Source organism: Fusarium subglutinans, assembly GCF_013396075.1.
Source record: "Fusarium subglutinans strain NRRL 66333 chromosome Unknown NRRL66333_c0000030, whole genome shotgun sequence".
Lineage (NCBI taxonomy): Eukaryota > Fungi > Ascomycota > Sordariomycetes > Hypocreales > Nectriaceae > Fusarium > Fusarium subglutinans.
Genome location: NW_023502093.1, coordinates 22,608 through 40,328, shown reverse-complemented (window position 1 = coordinate 40,328; position 17,721 = coordinate 22,608). Strand labels below are relative to the sequence as shown.

Sequence of the window (17,721 nt, the reverse complement as noted above, 5' to 3'; positions counted from 1 at the left end):
TTGTTGCTCGTTTCACCCATAGTATGAGATGATGTCCCTTGCCTAGCCCACTCCAACCCCTGTTTCCCCCCTGGTTCGTGGACATAACCATCATCACACGACCTCCAGCTTATCCCGCATCGCGACCTGGAGCTCCACGAGCTTGTGTGGGTCCTGCTCTAACAACACGTCATTGCCCTTTGGCGTTTGCTCTTTGTGTTTTGGTGGCTTTTTAGTGTCACATTTTGACCTCCACCTCCGCAGTTCAACGCCGGCACAGCCATGAACCCAATCAGCCCAGGATGGCATCTGGTTATCATCAGTGATCAATTCAGTTTGACTGGCTTTCCCGAACAGTTTTGAAAGGCGACCAAAACAATTGAATTAAATAGAGAGCTCCTAGTCTTTTTGGTATTTTCTTAGGGTTCCTCCCGCTCATCAGTCAAATACATTAAATACATAAATATTGGTCTCAATCAGGGCCATGCCTGAGCCCCTCGTAAACTCTTAATTCGTACAAGCCGGCAATCAATGCCAGGGATCTTAGACGTCGAGACCGTCGACGACAACGCCCTTGTTCCAGGTCCACTGAAGTCTCCTAGCCACCTCCAACGCAGTAAAGTCGTCAATCATAGCGCTGACAAGATACAGGGCTGCATCAATGCCAGAGCTGACACCTCCGGATGTGACCACCCGGAGACCACCAAGTCGCATGGCTGCGCGGCGTACAATGGATTCACGACGGGTGTTGGAATCCTTGAACGACATGCTTCCCTTTCTGTGTGTCATCATAAGTCAGTTCAACTGTCTCAAAGCCAATGCATGACAGAGTGGGGTATAGAGGGACCACTCTGCATGTGTTACGTACCGGGCTGCCGAAGGGCGACGTCCCTGACCAGCATCGGACTTGCGGCGGATGTATGGGCTCTCGTCTTCGCCGAGATCGAATCGAAGGTTGTTGACTACGTAGCGAGCGTCCTCAACCACATCGGTACGTTCTTGAAGGTTCACAGTAGCAGCATCGCTGCAGATGTTCTCAAAGGTGGTGAGAAAGTCGGGGTGGGTAGTGGCAGAGAGGCCAGAGAGGATACCCTGCTTGCCAAGGAAGAGGGCACCTGTGCAGATAGAGAGGATGGTACGCTCGCGGGCAGGGTCACGCTTCTGAAGCTCCGAGAAGTCGGTGATGAGAGAGAGGGGTTGGAGCTCTTTGGCGACGACCTCCTTGGAGTTACCGCCGACGACAACGAGGATGTCAAAGTCCTCAAGACGCTCGTGAGCTTCCTTGTAGGAAATCTGGGAGCCAACGACGACGCCCTGGTCGGAGATGACCTTGGGCTCAGGACCGACGATGGTGACCTCGAAGGCCTTGCTGTCTACATGAAGGGGAAATGTGATCAGCGGGAGGGGTAAAGCAAATGAATGCACCGTACACCAAAACGAGGGGTATGGACTAGTATACTGTGAGATAGAGGATACTTACTGTCAGGGTCCTTGAAATCGTGTGAAGCAGTAGTAAAGACCTCGAGCGCGCCGGCAAAGTCCAGAAGATCGAACTTTTCGTGAATGGCGAAGAGAACGTCAACGGGCTCCTGGTCAGCGATGGCCGAGGTCTTCTGCGCACTCATCTTTGCGGTATTGTTGGGGGTTTAGAAGAGGGTAATAGTTGAGGAAGAATTGTGACGGGTGTTGAAGTCAAGTTATAGATGTAGATGAGCACTAAAAGGAGATGCTAGCTACCAAAGAAAAAGAGGCTACTGTTGTTGTTGCTGAATTGGTTTATAAGTGATCTGGATAATGATGAGAAAGGAAGGAAAGGAGAAGAAGATGAGGAAGAGCAGGAGGGCCGTTTTAAGTACAGTAAGGAATGTTATGTGGTTGCTTTGCCATGAGTCTTTCCCCTCATCGATTGACGACTCAGGAACTGGAACCACCTCACCTCACCTCACTTCACTCAATCAAGTCCCGTCCCTTCCCTTCCCTTCCTGGCCCAAAGTTGAGTGGCTCGATTTCTAGGTCAGAAGGACTCTGAGTCTGGTGTGATCATTACCCACAAAGTCATGGTACGCTCTCGTCTGCAGCTAGTATCAGGAAACTGCGGGGTTACTAGCGCGGCGGGGCATTCCCTGAGGTTCAGGGTACCGTCTTTCGGCTGTCTCCATTGGAGGTCGGACAGGTAGAGGGGACCATGTCGGGACATCAAGCTGTGACCGATCAGCTTTCTGCCGGCCCCGCTCCCTGCCGCAACCCCCAAAACTCATTTTCGCTTAGACCATGACTAAAGCGTTAGCCTCTGGACGACCCCCTGTGGCTCGCGTTACAACCGCTGTTTTCAGTGAAGTCGCTGGTCGCCGAATGATTTTCCAGCGCACGGGGGCTCCACTCGTAAGCGCCACAACTCGCACCACCTTAAGAATGGTGCAGCGAAAGGCAAGGTACCGCCACGGCCAACCGCGCCGCGCCGTTACCCATTCCCAAAAATCAGATGGCCTGTCCTGAATACTGACTGAGCGTCACCGAATAGCTTCACCCAAATTGCATGTCCGACAACTCCAGGTCCCTGGCTCGATATCCACACTTCTAAGGGCCTCCCCATCTCGGTCTGCTCACCTTGAGTCTCACGACCTCGGATGAGGCCGTCGAGCCCAGCATGGCTTCATCGGCGTACGTCGTCTAGTCCCCTGCAGAAAACTCCATCCCCAAAACGTCGCCAGTTTGAGCTCCCCTCACTCAACGGCTCGTCCCTCATGATCTTCTAATTCCATCTCCTCCTTGAAATCCTGCGACATTCATCTCCATACGTCGAATACTATACGCTGTCCGCTGACAATGATCTCCACTGTTTAGGTCGCTAAAGGACCTCTCCAAGGCGATCGTCGCCTTCCTCGCTGAGCCAACGGCTTCGCTGCCCGACGACTTAGAAAAGATCATTGATGCCTACCTCCGCCGACACCAGAAATACGATGATGCTACGGCAGATCGCCTGCAGGAAGAGCTCCTGTCCATTTTTGACAAGCACGTCAAAGACAAACCCTCAGCCTTCGCGCCCTTTCTGAACATCCTTCGTCAACTGCTTTCGATACTTCGAACTCCTGAGCGGATATTTGCATGGTGGGACTCATGCTCTGCGCTTCTAGCCAAGTCATCTCCCGAGAAAGGTGTTGTGGAAGCCTCATTGGCGAATATCATGGAGATCATATCAATTGCGGAAGAGGATCATGACGGTTCTGATTCTGGCCTTTCCTCCAACCCACTCATTGACCGTCTGTTCACAGGATGGATGGAGAAGCTTTACCCGTCTGTCACCGAAGCGCTATCAAGCCTTGAGGCAAACGAGAGAATCACGCGGGAGGCTCTTGTGCAGTTTGGGAAGAAGCATCCCAAGGTTAGTCATATATACCCAAATTGTATTCATTAGGGGTTTTTCTGACCGGAGCAAGGAACTTTTTACTGCGCTTGATCGTTATTTTGTGAAGAAACAGTATCGAAAAGCTGTCTTGCGCTTCTTGGGCGACTATCTTCAAAGCCAACCTCCTCACGTACACCAGATTTTACAAACGCCACTATTCGCTGATATTTTAAAATCCCTACAACAGGATAGCTCAACGACCATAGTGTCAGCCGCACTGACAGTTGTCATTATGTTACTCCCACAGATGCCAAGCTCACTGGTTCCGCATCTACCTACGCTGTTCAACATTTATGCAAGGCTATTATTCTGGTCAAGAGAGCGGGCCGGCGTGGTTGAGCCTCAGCCAGAAGATGCAGATTCATCCAATTGGGAAGAATGCAGTTATGAGGCAGAGGTCGATGATCACCCTGTCTATCACCTCCTTAACTACTATACCATTCTTTATGGTCTCTATCCGATCAACTTCATGGACTATATTCGCAAGCCTCAGAGATACCTACGTCACGCCAATGTTGCAAATGCCAACGATATGGAAGTTCAGCCTACCGAGATTCGAGACCAATCAGAAAGATTCCGCCAATGCCATTTACTTCATCCAAACTTCTTCACCCTCACAATTGATTCGGAAAAGACGGATTTTGGTCGCTGGATCAAGAGCGAGGCCTCGGAGGTTGTTGCTCAGTGCATGGCTTTGTGTTTCACAAACGATTCCAACCAGCCTTTCGAGCAGCCTTTGTCTGTATCTGAAGCGCCTCCATCAAACGAAAGATTTGTCAAAGAAAATCACCCTTCTCTTCCAATGACGAAGACTGAATCCCACAACGGCTATCGTTTGCCTACATCCGCCAGTACGGACTCGCTAGCGAGTAGTCGTCGGCCATCAGCTCTAATTCGGCGGGGTTCCCAATCAAGCATTCCATCAACCCGGGATTCTATTGATGCCAGGATAAGAGAACCAAACGCCGACAGTCCAACCCTTGGTCCTCATCTCATCCAATCTTCCTCTCATACACAACTACAGGATATGATCCAATCTAACAAGGCCATCAAGTCAGGTTTGCATCAGTCTTTGGCTAATGATAGCGTGCCATCACTGTCACTCAGCAATCAAGATTCTGTGGCTGATCGGCCTGGCCCATCGCTACTGGGCGCTCCGCCAACTACCAGCACGCCACTTTCCTTGACTGAGACGAATACACAAGTGGCTCATCTACAGCGCCAGATTTTACTCTTGCAGAATGACTTAAATTTTGAGAGATATTTGAAACAACAACATATGGCCCATATTGGTGACTTGCGCAGACGGCATATGGAGGAAGCTGTAACAGAGGCAGAAACACAGAATCTACTCATCACAAACCGTAACTTGAAGCACCGGTTTGAGGAAGCGAAGAAAGCCGAGATGCAAGTTCGGCGGGATTCGGAGAAGAGTCGTGCCCTTGCGAAGAAGTGGGAAGCCGACCTTTCCACCAAGCTTAAGAAGCTGCGTGACGAATCAAAGCGACTCAAGGCTGACTACGAAGCGCTTCAGAAAGAGCTAGATAATTCCACTGCGGAGCGTGACAAGTTGAGGGTACTACTGTGCGAGGCCGAAGTCAAGGAGGTCAATTGGAAGCAGAATATGCAGTCTATCGAAATTCATAGCGCTGAAATCGACCGCTTGAAAAGTGAAGTCGATAGGTTGACAAAGGTTGAGCGTGATTTTCAGGCCAAGGAACTTGAGCAACAAAGGGCAATCGCTGCCGCTGTAGGCGCAGAGAGCAGAGTTGAGGTTCTGAATCTTCAGCTTGCCAGTCGAGAGAATGAAATCGAGCGTGCTAGGAAGTTGTTCCAGAACCAAGTTGCAACCCTACAGACGAAGTTATCCGAGGCGCAGGAGGGAAGAATTCAACCTTCTCGAGATTGCAAGGCAGCAATTCAGGCAATGCTCGCAGCAAGTCGAGAGAAGCAAGCTGAACTACAGAAGCAATGCGACCTGCTGATGCGCAAATACACCGCCTTGCAGTCATCGTTCCTGGATATGAAGACGGAAACGAAGCCAAGACATCTCAGGATCGAGACCTCACCAGATGGAGAGCACGATACGTCATCCATATCAACGAGCCCAGTCATGATGAAAACGCGGTCACAGCGTGTGCTCTCAAGCCCTGACATGGCAGAGGGCACTGCATACAATGTCACGCCACCTCTGGGGCACAAACCTGAAGCTGCTTTATCACCGAAGTCAGGGGGTTGGGCACATCCACCAGGGTCACCATTGGGAACAGATGCATCATCTCTATCCATGAGCCCGGATCACCAGCGATTCGGACGAAGTGATGGGGGACGATTACTTGCCAGGAGTCACTCGGACTTATTTGCCAGCGCAACACACAATCGACTCCGTAAAGATTCGAAGGACAAGGTTAAAGAGGACGCAGGCGCGAAAAAAGACAAGAAACCATCGGCGTTGAGGGGAATCCGGGGCTTCATGTATGAATGAGAACATGATTGTGACAAGGTGAGCAATGGCGATAGTTGAGGCCGGCCTTGACATATTTGCGTACATGTATCTACGTGGCAGTCATCCTTGAATAAATCATTAGGCTCATCGCCATTCACCTCATTTGACCAGCAGCACTGAATACTAAATAAAGAATCACTATATCTTGAGTAAGACACGAGTACGAAAAATACCAGCGATATTAAAGAAATGAGCTACGAGAGTGCATGTTAGAATTGGTTTCTGATGCCCAGATGGTAGCGCATGTGGATTGTCAGCCAAAAAATCGGTAACACGCCAGCAGCTTCTTCCGGCAGCTTCTCTCAGCAGCATTCGCCATACTTGCTTACCAACTTATGATTCAACCTGGGGCGGTCGATTTGAGATTATCGATTATGCCGCTGCATGAGCATCAAGCCCAGATGCATGATTGGTCGGCATCCATGAACTATGTTAGCACCGTGATCTTCAACAATCAGAAGGCTTCCGTAGCTCAGTTGGTTAGAGCGTCGTACTAATACTTCATTCCGAGTGTCCGGTAATGCGAAGGTCTCAGGTTCATCAAGCCCTGGCGGGAGCAATCCCAGTGCCCTCTGATTGTTACTTTTTGTATTTTCTCGCATCTCGAACTATGTTTTTGTTTTGCAGACGTGCTGAGAAGTTGGTCTGTGGTATCCTTGCCATGATATGAAGCCGTGGAGAAGCTCAATGCCTTGGGTAAGTACATAAACAGGGCTGAATGGCCAATTGCGGGATGCGGGGTCATGACCCATATTAGCAGGAAACAATAAATAATGAATGGGTTGCCCCTATAACACAAAGGCTTCTTTTTTCAAGAAAAGGTAGTAAACGGACTGGCTGCTTATGCTGGTGATGTGACTCTGTTGCTCTTGGGTAAGTAGTCTCTTTCTTATAAACAGGTAAGATCGCGATCTGTGGGCAGCTGAGCGCTCAATTCTCATTGTGTCTCTGACTGTGTTTTGATATACGTCATTTTGTTCTGGACGTGACCATGTCTTGAGACATGTTTCTCATCTGATGATTCAGATTGAGAAGCCAAAGGTCTGATGAAGATTACTAGAACAGAGGTCAGTGTATCCCTTTGTTCTTCCTTGAAATTCGAATTCTGAAAGAGATTAAACTCGACTCGGGCTGTTTACGGTCCATGTTTTAATGTTGGCACACCATATCCTTTTTATCAGGGTGGGGATTTATTTACAGGGGATGCTGGCTTGTGTATTTGTGTGGGGGTAGTAGATCTGTCAAACAAAACAGCGAGAATCCGGGTTCTATTGACAAAGGAAGCGTATAGTTTCCGGTCTGGCAAGGAAAAGTATCGGCCGTTACTCCGTACTCCGACAAGAGTCCGTCCAACGGAAAACAATTCTCCCAGCTGAGCTGTGTCATTTCGCAATTTGACCGGGGATATGGTCATGGCCATGGCATGCATCTGGCTGCAATGCCGATCTGGTTCGCTCCAGCCGCATGTGGATAATAACCGATAGACTCGCTTCTCACCCAATCTGAGCAATTTTCTGGTCGACTACTACACTCCATGTAGCCTGTAGGTAGGTAATCGAACCCCCGCGTTAGTGCCTATCGAGAGGCTGGTTGGCTGGTTGGTTGTCATTGGACCGCTCCCATTGTCATGTATGATGGAACGAGGTGCGGGATAACTGCAGCGAGAGGCTGTGCTCGAGGGAAGTCGAGATTGGGGAGGATAGCGGTGAGTGTAATTAAGCCGAGGAATGCGTACATTAGACAGAACTGGAACTTTTGCAGATACGTTATTTTGTTGTTCGTCTGGTGGTACCTGAAGTCTGGTGATGATGAGACAAACCGTTCGAGTCACTCGCTACACGGCCATTGTGTGCGATGATGAACCATAGCTACCTGCCTGAGGGACTCACCTTTATTTATGGTTGAGGTGTGTTGATCGCTAGAATTGACAATAGGGAACCTCAACTGACGATCTGACAGGGACAAAGCCGTTGACTCGTGGATGGAAATGACGTAGAGACTGAGTGCCACGTGAAGCACTTTGGAACGTTAGCGCATGTCGTCAGCGGACCTGAGGCTCCTGAAAGGCCGTGCGCTCTAGTTCCAGCGGGGTTGCTTAGCGGATTTCCAGTGGACTGGGCCTTGTAGAGGCGCCGGAACCGACAAGGGGGGGATGGCTGAGCGAGTGAATGACCTCTGGTTGATATCCACGGATCTAGGTAATAAGGACAATGTCTAAAGGTCTCCAGAAAGGGAATTTTGAAATGGGGTTGACTCCTTTACATTATGCCCTCTCACGTTGAGTAACTACCTATAGGTTAATTGCATCGCATCGAGTATAATTACACAATCTCCGTTGACGCTTGCTGCCTAATACACTTGACTCATTAGATACCTACATTGGAATTACTATTATTGTTGTTTGTTGACTTCGTTACCACTGTCTCTTCCTTCAGCTCTCAGCTCTAGGCTCATGATCGATAATTCTACGCCAACTCTACCTCTCAAAAAATCTCCTTTGCTCTATCGATAATCGATGTCCTAACTTCTGCGCCCGAGATCCCTCCATTGCCTGCACGCCCCTAGGCATGAAATTCAAATAAGCATCCTTCACAATAAAGAAAGAGTTGAGCTACCTAGCCTAGCTACCTTTGTTATAATAACGACACCACGACTAAGAACCCCCGACCCTCTTTTCTTTTGCGCCTATCTTTTTTTACCCTTTCCTCTCTTTCAACCACTTCAGCTTCTTTTCTTCTTTCTTTTCTCTCTCTTTTGCTTCTTCCGTTCTTTTTCGTGCGCCTCGGTTTTCTCCCCCCTTCATTTCCTGCGTTTTTCTCCCAAAGGGAAGTCCCAAACTCCCTCTACCTCCTCTTGGCAAACGACGCGACCATCACCAATAATCATGTCGTCGCTCGAAGCCAAGATCGTCGTCCTCGGCGCCCAGGGCGTTGGGAAGACGTCCCTGGTTATGAGATACTGCAAGGGCGCATTCAACCCGGCTCAAATCACTTCTACCGTCGGCGCCAGCTTTCTCACGAAGCGAGTCGTTGACTCTGACTCGGACACCGTTGTGCGCCTTCAGATATGGGATACAGGTTGGTCTTGATAAGGAGCCAAACAAGTTTTTAGTCTCTTGTATGCTAAATCAACTCACAGCCGGCCAAGAACGTTTTCGTTCTATCTCTCGCTTGTACTATCGTGGCGCAAACGCCTGCATCCTCTGCTACAGCATCACAGACGCACAGTCATTCGCCGATATGGGTGTATGGCTCATGGAACTTCGACGAAACCTCCCTCACGATGTCGTTCTTCACGTAGTCGGTACAAAAGCCGACATTGTCGCCCGCGATCCCTCAGCCCGCCAGGTCCCATTCGAACGTTGTATCGCATACGTCGCTGAGAACCTTGCCCCAGGCATGGGCAGCACGCCGCCTCCGACCGCAACCCCTTACCACGTACCGACGCCTATGTCCGGCGGCCAGGCAATGTCTCCTCCATCTATGGAGCCTCGGAGCCCCAGCTCGAAGCGAAGCTCTGGTTTCTGGGCACAGGAAGTTGGCTGGGACGCTTGTCACGAAATCAGCGCCGAAACAGGAGAGGGCGTCGAGGAAGTCTTTCGTGTTGTTACCCGCAAGCTTGTTGAGCAGAACCGCAAGATGCAACAGGCCCTTCTGATGGCCACTGCCATCCCTGGTACGCCAGGTTACGAAGCCGGCATGGACGGAGGCTATTTTGCAGGTGCAGACGCACGAGGGAGTTTCCGAGTAGGCCGCGATCGTCGAAGTTGGCTCTTCTCGCCAAGTTTCTCGCCCGCTGTTACGGTCGAGCAGGCGGGAACCCAGGAGCAGACACAAGCAGACGGCTGGGATCGAAAAGAGCGCAAGAAGTGCTGTTAATTTTCTTGGTTGCCGATACTAAACTAGACGAATGAAGACGATATGATGTGATGGAAAGAGATGTAGACGTTGTATGGACATAGGAAACGAGGTCATGTCTACAACGAATCCCCACGGCAACGACGGAAGAGGAGCTTTAGGATGGTTTCGACGACTGAGCGCATATGTTTGATACCCGGTCTTCTTTCGTGTTTCTTATTTTTGTTTCGTTTTATAGGTCATGTTTTGCGGTGCGGGTTGGTTCACAGTCGGTGTGTTTTTCGTATTTGATACTGGCGGCCTGGTCCCGGCTCATTTACTATTTCTGTATGCAAATGCATAATTTCTTTCCTCGTTTTTCTTTTCTTTTCTTTTCTTTTCTTTTCTTTTCTTTTCTTTTCTTTTCTTTTCTTTTCTTTTCTTTTCTTTTCTTTTCTTTTCTTTTCTTTTCTTTTCTTTTCTTTTCTTTTCTTTTCTTTTCTTTTCTTTTCTTTTCTTTTCTTTTCTTTTCTTTTCTTTTCTTTTCTTTTCTTTTCTTTTCTTTTCTTTTCTTTTCTTTTCTTTTCTTTTCTTTTCTTTTCTTTTCTTTTCTTTTCTTTTCTTTTCTTTTCTTTTCTTTTCTTTTCTTTTCTTTTCTTTTCTTTTCTTTTCTTTTCTTTTCTTTTCTTTTCTTTTCTTTTCTTTTCTTTTCTTTTCTTTTCTTTTCTTTTCTTTTCTTTTCTTTTCTTTTCTTTTCTTTTCTTTTCTTTTCTTTTCTTTTCTTTTCTTTTCTTTTCTTTTCTTTTCTTTTCTTTTCTTTTCTTTTCTTTTCTTTTCTTTTCTTTTCTTTTCTTTTCTTTTCTTTTCTTTTCTTTTCTTTTCTTTTCTTTTCTTTTCTTTTCTTTTCTTTTCTTTTCTTTTCTTTTCTTTTCTTCTCTTTCCTTTCCTTCTCTTATGTTCATTCAGTTCATGCATGGTGCATCAGGCGGGTCTTCTTTTGTTCTACTGTTTCTCAATTAGGAGTTGGACGAGAGGGTCATGAGAGGTAGATTTTTTTCATTCTTGGCTTAGAACATACTATAAATTCCTATTTCATTCGAACCTGTCTATTGACATCGCCGCATCTCTTATTTATAACTACAGTTGTTAACTTGACTCTCTACCTATATACCTAGGTTAGTAGTTATATTCACAAACTGATAAGATTACTACGCAGCAGCATCCGGGATACCCCACCCCCACCTGTTCCGGTCGGAGGTCGGATGTGTCCCCCGCATCATCGTTATCCGCCATCCCGCACCCGGGAGTATGGATTTGAACACCAGTCTCCTTTTTGACTACCTAAGGTAGGTATCTGCTTGACGCTTTCTTAAGCCGCTGATCCTCCACTCTTTTTTCTCTGTCTCTCTTCTCCCCATATCACTACTACTTGCTGACCTCAACCTCGAAACAATGGCCCACCCTCAAGGAAACCTCGCAAACCTTCTCCCTCCTTCGTGGAAAACCTCGGTAACCGCTTGGCTAGCTGAGGACACGCCTTCGTTCGATTACGCCGGCTTCGTCGTCGGTGACGGTCCCCGTGTCGCTACCCTCTGGGGTAAATCCAGCGGCATCATCGCCGGCCGACCCTTCTTCGACGAGGTCTTTACGCAGTGCGGCTGCACCGTCGAGTGGCATGCCGAAGAGGGAACAGCTGTTGACCTGAGCAATGGCAAGCATCGGGTCGCAACGGTCAAGGGTCCTGTTCGTGGAATTCTCCTTGGTGAGCGCGTTGCTCTGAACACACTCGCACGATGCTCTGGCGTCGCTACCAAGAGCCAGAGACTTGTATCGATTGCGCGTGAGGCGGGTTATACAGGTGTGATTGCAGGAACACGAAAGACAACACCAGGATTCCGCCTCGTTGAGAAGTACGGCATGCTAGTCGGTGGCGCGGATGCCCACAGAATGGATCTCAGCGCCATGATCATGCTCAAGGATAACCATGTCTGGAGTCGAGGCAGTATCACCGATGCTGTCAGGGCTGCCAAGTCGGTTGGTGGCTTCAGTATGAAGGTTGAGGTTGAGGTTCAGAGCGAGGCTGAGGCTGACGAGGCCATTGAGGCTGGCGCCGATGTAGTCATGTTAGATAACTTCACGGGTGATGGTGTCAAGGTTGCTTCAAGAAGTCTTAAGGAGCGATGGCAAGGGAAGAGGCACTTCCTGCTTGAGACATCTGGTGGACTTCAGGAAGATAACTTTGAGGCTTACTTGTGCAATGGTGAGTACTCGGAAGGCTTTCTGATGAGTATGTCCATGCTAACATGCTCTAGATGTCGATATTTTGTCAACAAGTTCTATTCATCAGGGAGTGCCGCACATCGATTTCTCACTCAAGATCGAGCACTAGGTCAAGAATAATAAAAGTATACTGATATTCACAAAAAGCAAGGATCCGTTTTGTTGGTAACTCGAAGTCGATGGCTAACTTTGTTGACTTCCTTATGTCACACGAGCAACCTGATAATATACATCTGCCTCGCAAGTGTCTCCTCCATCGATAGTAGAGAAATCAGCCTTCCTAGCCTCCATATCCGACCCTATATTCCGATGATGGCTCAAGTATCTTCTTTCAAAGATATTTACTTCTCATGTTCAGGGGCTTGGTGTCAGAACGTGATAATATCACGCTGCTTGAATTTCCCGTTGATAGAACATACAAAGCAGGGTTAGAGGTGAAGAAGTCAGCAAGACAAAGACGGTCCTCTTCTTCGACCCGTGCCATTGTCAGCAATATCTGATTTAAACGTCATGGTCACCAGGCACAAACATAATTAGCCAGTCCTCAACTCTTGGGCTGTATGATACCTGAAGACGCCCACACCACGAGACTATTATTGCTTCTCCTTTGCTTCCAATCTTAATCTCTTCAGTCGTCTTTCGTTCCTTGCTCATTCATGTAGTGCCGTGATGTTTCAGCTCAGCTTTCCAAGTATACTCCTCGTCATGTAAAAGTTGAGGACGAGAGTGGGAGCTTTAAGCATGCCTTGGACACAACATAACGAAGACGAAGACGAAGACACATAGCTACTCTATCCCTCGGGCTACTATGCACTCTTTACCTCTATATAAACACTTCCAAGTCTGTTACATATATTCGAAGCATAATCAGGGTCATCATAAACTCAGGAGACAGGTGAATTGACGAAGCCGAAACGCCAAGCTCAAGTACGCTTGACTTCACCTTGGAACTTGTCACAGTATCATCACAACCTTTTAATCAAACAGGAACGTGCTGGCTAACCTTTGGTGCCATTCGTGTCTATCGACATGCAACTGTCTGCAGAAGGCATTTATCAAACACCCTTGTGTAAAACCCCAAAACGGCCGTGGACAAGAGTCAATTCACACATGACTCACTACCAGGCAATGAAAAGAAGAGACAACGCGGTTTGAAAGAATTTGCACAGGCATTCTTCGTTAATCCTCATTCCTTACGCGCCCTCCATCCCTATCTGATATCATTTTCATAGACGCCCGGCATGTAAAGTCAAGACCATGAGAAGAAGAAAGTTGGCCAGGTGGCCCCATGTTGAGCAAAGAAGATCGTAAAGTACGATGATGCGTAACGTACATTGAGAATCGAAATGAAGAGAAAAAGAAAACAGTTGCTGTAGACGTGGTCTAGGGGGCTACGTCTTCTGCCACCTCACTAGATACGAGTGCTCGCCAACCAAGACATGCCGGGATTCCTCATACCCGCGATCGATGTAGAAGAGTGCCATATCCGTTCATCAGATAGCTCAGAGCTTAAACAGTAACGCGCTTATCGCCCTTGGGCTTGAGAACGTTGTCGCCGTAACGGCCGCCAAAGTTACCTGCAAAGTTAGCGATGTTTGCATCATCAGCACAGAGATGGGACTTACCCTGAGGGTTGTAGTTGCAAACGGTGTACCAAGAGGGGAAGCTCAGAACAGTTCCGGCAGGGCACTTGACAGTGGCGCAGCCGACCTTGGTGGAGTCCTTCCAGACAACTTGAGTGAAGTGACCGTAGAGGTCAATGTTCATATCAGCGGGAGGGTTCTCCTGGCCGTAGAAAGCCCAGTTGGCCATCTCGTTGTTGTACCACTGGTTGGTAATACCACCAGCAGCAGCCTTGTTCTTGAGGCCATCAATATCGCTTGTGGCACCCCACGAAGCGAGGTTCTGACCGTAGCCGCCATTGCCTTGCTTCCTAAAGATATGTCAGTCATCAATTCTTAGTTCACACATTTTAGCGACTTACATGTCGTGCTCGAAAACACAACCGTTGGCGGTGTTCTCGGCGTAGCCGGCGAGCTCATCATCCCACTCAAGGGCAGAGGCAGAGTGGTTAAAACGGTGGATGTTGTGGTAGGCGAGCATAACAGTGTCATATGCACCATCCAGAGAGAGGTCATCACCTCCGCTAGCAGGGACCTCGACCTTGGGCTCGGCAACCTTGGTGGGCTTAGCGACAGCCTTCGAGATTGTAGTCTTGGGCTTCTCAACGACGGGTGCGGGAGACTCATAGACGGTCTCCTTCGTAGACTCAGGCTGGGGCTCGACAGTAATGACCGTAACCTTGGGGGCCTCCGAGGTGGTTGAGGGCTTGCTGACAGGCTTCTTGACCTTCTTGGGCTTCGCAGCCTCCTTGGTGGTCGAAGGAGCTGTATACTTGGGAGCGGGAGCTTCCATAAACACAACGCCAGTGGGCTTTGTGGCAGCAGGAGCCGTGGTCTCGGACTCCTCGCCAGCAACAACAGTGACGGTAACAACCTCGTAAACCCACTCGGTCTCCATCGCGCGCTTCTCAATCTCTCTCTTTTCGAGAGCATTTCGAATAGGGCTGGCCGAAGCCAAGATGGCGCTAGCGCCGAGGAGGAACATAGACGCCTTCATGGTGATCGGTGAACAGGCACAAGACGGAATGGGGTGAGCTGGAAAAAGAGTCAGTTATATATGCTTGAGAGATATTGGGTGTGGCTGTTTTCAGTTGAGCAAACGTCAGACCAATGCCACTTGGCAACAGCTGTTTCCGTGTCTTTGATGAATACGACGAGGCTAAGATGTAGCGAAGGTGGAATGGTGTTTCTGGTGGGGAATGTTTGGACGGGAACGTGTAAGACATTTGGTGTTGAGACAATTTCGTGTGAAATAAGATGAAGTAAACATCGATATATAGAGATGAAGGGAATTTCCCTTGCTGTATACTTAAGGGATTCATGGCCGCTATCAATGGTAACAAAAGGCATGGCTCTGCTTCGGCGATGTTCTGTCGAGGATAAGGCCGAGTCGGTGTTGTGAAAGGGAGGATATCGATGAAGACTCCCTCAAAGACCGGGGTTGGTGGAGAACAAGGCGAGACAGAGAGGGCGGGCACAGATAATGGATGCAGGTACAGAAATGCAGGGTTCAGACAATAGTGATTCAGACTACAGTGTGCTTACCTTTTTGAAGTGGGTAGTGTCTGTAGATGGGGTTGACGTTGGATTTGATTCAGAACCAGTCTGGTGAGCAATTGACAGCACTGCTGGAGTTGAGATTCCGTCTAGGAGTCTCGAAAAGAGTTTTGGTGTGGTTGAACAACGACTAAAGTTCAACAATTGAAGGAGTGACAGAAGGATGAACCGAAGGAAGGACGACTTGATCAACTTTGCTTTGCGATACCGAAAGGTTGAGGTCAAGAAGATGAGGGAGGTCTTGGGACTATATCAACGGTTCAACCGGAGGCTTGGCTTTAAAGTTTTGGTTTTGAAGGAGTGGACTGCAATGTCGTAGACACGCAAACAAAGGAGTGGCAGGCCCTGCTATCGTTCGACGAAGACTCTTGGAGGGGGGTGAGGGAGAGGGAAGAAGAGTCGAGATGGCTTCGGAGCGGACGACGACGTTAAAAAGGAACTGCTCGGCGGGTCGCAGACGGACAGCCACTGTTAGCCCAGGGGCGATTGGCTAGATGGTGCGGTATTGATTGGATGCTTTGCAGGGGGGGTCTGGGGATCTGGCGAGCCTGCAATCGAGTGTGAGCTGGGGTGTGGTGCAGGGGTGTTGTTCAAGAATGAACCTATGTACTAGGTAGTTAACTTACTATCAGAGTCGAGAGCGGCGACAGCGAGAAGCTGTTAGTGAGGTGCAAGGCGAGCGAATGAGTGTGAAATGCGAATGAAGTGAGCGTGAATAGTGGATAGGTAGGTAATTGAAAAGAAAGAAAGCTGAGAATGTGATTTTGAGAGAAAGTGAAGGGAGGTCCCAAGAAGAGATGAGGCTGCCAATGTTTTGGCTACAATGCGGTGCGTTGCCAAGGGCCGCGCAGTTGGCAAGCACTGCCAGAGTAACTAAGGTATTTAGTTGGCACTGACAGTGATACCCGACTGCTGCCCTGAGGTTGCCTTCCCCCCCGCATGCCTGCGTCTCTTGGGTTGTTGTTGTTGCCCTGAGCAGGGCAGTTGCTACAAAGACCCCTGGAATGCGGGCTGGAATACCTACGCTAGTGCCTCAAGCCAGTGGAGGGGGTGCGTTAGACTGGGCGCTAGAAACATGGCGGGAATGGTTGCTGCAAGGCACCCAGGAACGAATCATGCATCAGCCCAGTGCCTTGAATTGGAAAGGACGGCACGGGAGGTATTGATGAGCGTAGCTTTGACACCTAGCGCTATGATATTGAAATCCAGTCCGAGTTACATACATGTCCGATGGCATTGATTGACTGCCTAGCATTCGAAGGGTTCATAGAATACTCGCTCTCGCAGCTATTGACTGAATACCTCGACGCTCTCGCTATTATTCGCAGCGCAAAGCAATCGCCTCGAGGACGATATCTTCGGCGTACGGCAGACGCACGAGCCTTGAGCCACGATGATGAAACTCGTGGCTTAGGTACTCGATCCCCTTTTGCCTGTGTCCGCAGCATTGACGCCTCTGATGAAAGACTGGACGGTACTTGCATTTAGGTGCTAGTTAATTTCCAATTTCTCGCTGTGACACCATGTATCCATGAGTCCAACTGTCCAACCCGACGACGGCCGCTGATCGACTACAACCACAAACACCTACATCATAATCGCAACCCAGTGACTTGGTAGAAACACATCAGTTTCAATGCGACGATCACACATATCTACGTGGTATCTACGTACAGAGATTTGGCTTCTACAGCATAGCATCGCAGCATTGCATTGCAGCGCCAGCATTGACTGCATAGGCGGTCAGCTACCTTAATCAAATCAACACTCGATCCAGGATTGGGACCCTTGCGATTCTCAAACACTGTGGAATAGAGTAATCAACTGGTTCAGATCATAACAGACTTGGCCCTGAGCCAAGGCAATTACCAGTCATCTCAGCTCTGGCTGCGTTCTCGGCTGCTGGGCGTTTGATGCTGGGTTTGATTGTGGTGAGGCAAGCTGTTGGTGTTGGTGTTGCTCATTGACGTAGCATCCGTCCCCTTATCTCATATCCGGTTCTTTTCCTTTCGAGTGCCGGGCTATCCCATCCCCCGGTCTCATCATACCCTACCTAAACGAGACGATTGACTTTGATCCTGTGTTAAAACCTTGTCGGGTTCAACAGTCCAGACTCGGTTGAAGCTCGATTCTTCGCTCATCATTTCCTGTTGAAATGTTCCCCACTCGTCCCCCACTGGTGATCATGCTGGAGTAGAAGGTTAGAGAATGCTTCGCAAAGCTTGGCCTGCTTGCGTGGACATGAAAGCCACCTCGGAAGCCAAACCCAAGTCTCAAGCCCCCCGGGTCTGGTCAATTTCAGTTGTGAGCATTTTACCATATGCGTGTTGGCCGTAACTTTATAGGGATGGGTCTAATAAGTCTGGAGTCGATACACTTTGCACTTACTTACACCGAATATTTTGAGGGTCCATTGACTTCCGGATGCAGCGTCATACTACAACCTGGCGGGAAGGAATACTACATACTTACCTACATACTTAGATACCGTCGATAGAGATCAAGGTCGTGTTAACGGTGAGGGTCTGTATTATG

The 17,721-nt window shown here is 48.9% G+C and overlaps 5 protein-coding genes across 5 annotated transcripts; 3 read left to right on the top strand and 2 right to left on the bottom strand.

The window, feature by feature from the left end:
* Nucleotides 1–522: 522 nt before the first annotated feature.
* Nucleotides 523–1,604, bottom strand: FSUBG_3510 (uncharacterized protein; the record flags this gene model as incomplete). The annotated part of the gene is made up of 3 exons (XM_036681399.1): nt 523–757; nt 848–1,352; nt 1,460–1,604. 3 exons carry the CDS (start codon nt 1,602–1,604, stop codon nt 523–525), a joined length of 885 nt encoding a protein of 294 aa, XP_036540874.1.
* A 1,022-nt stretch (nt 1,605–2,626) lies between these two features.
* Nucleotides 2,627–5,870, top strand: FSUBG_3509 (tuberous sclerosis 1 like; the record flags this gene model as incomplete). Its single annotated transcript, XM_036681397.1, has 3 exons — nt 2,627–2,640; nt 2,824–3,361; nt 3,633–5,870. The coding sequence occupies 3 exons, from the start codon at nt 2,627–2,629 to the stop codon at nt 5,868–5,870; spliced, it is 2,790 nt and encodes a 929-aa protein (XP_036540873.1).
* A 2,905-nt stretch (nt 5,871–8,775) lies between these two features.
* On the top strand, nt 8,776–9,769 carry FSUBG_3508 (Small GTPase superfamily Rab type; the record flags this gene model as incomplete). Its single annotated transcript, XM_036681396.1, has 2 exons — nt 8,776–8,968; nt 9,030–9,769. The coding sequence occupies 2 exons, from the start codon at nt 8,776–8,778 to the stop codon at nt 9,767–9,769; spliced, it is 933 nt and encodes a 310-aa protein (XP_036540872.1).
* Nucleotides 9,770–11,179: 1,410 nt separating this feature from the next.
* Nucleotides 11,180–12,116, top strand: FSUBG_3507 (nicotinate-nucleotide diphosphorylase; the record flags this gene model as incomplete). Its single annotated transcript, XM_036681395.1, has 2 exons — nt 11,180–11,987; nt 12,040–12,116. 2 exons carry the CDS (start codon nt 11,180–11,182, stop codon nt 12,114–12,116), a joined length of 885 nt encoding a protein of 294 aa, XP_036540871.1.
* A 1,400-nt stretch (nt 12,117–13,516) lies between these two features.
* FSUBG_3506 (uncharacterized protein) lies at nt 13,517–14,626 on the bottom strand (the record flags this gene model as incomplete). The annotated part of the gene is made up of 3 exons (XM_036681394.1): nt 13,517–13,584; nt 13,633–13,940; nt 13,992–14,626. The coding sequence occupies 3 exons, from the start codon at nt 14,624–14,626 to the stop codon at nt 13,517–13,519; spliced, it is 1,011 nt and encodes a 336-aa protein (XP_036540870.1).
* Between the last annotated feature and the right edge of the window lie 3,095 nt (nt 14,627–17,721).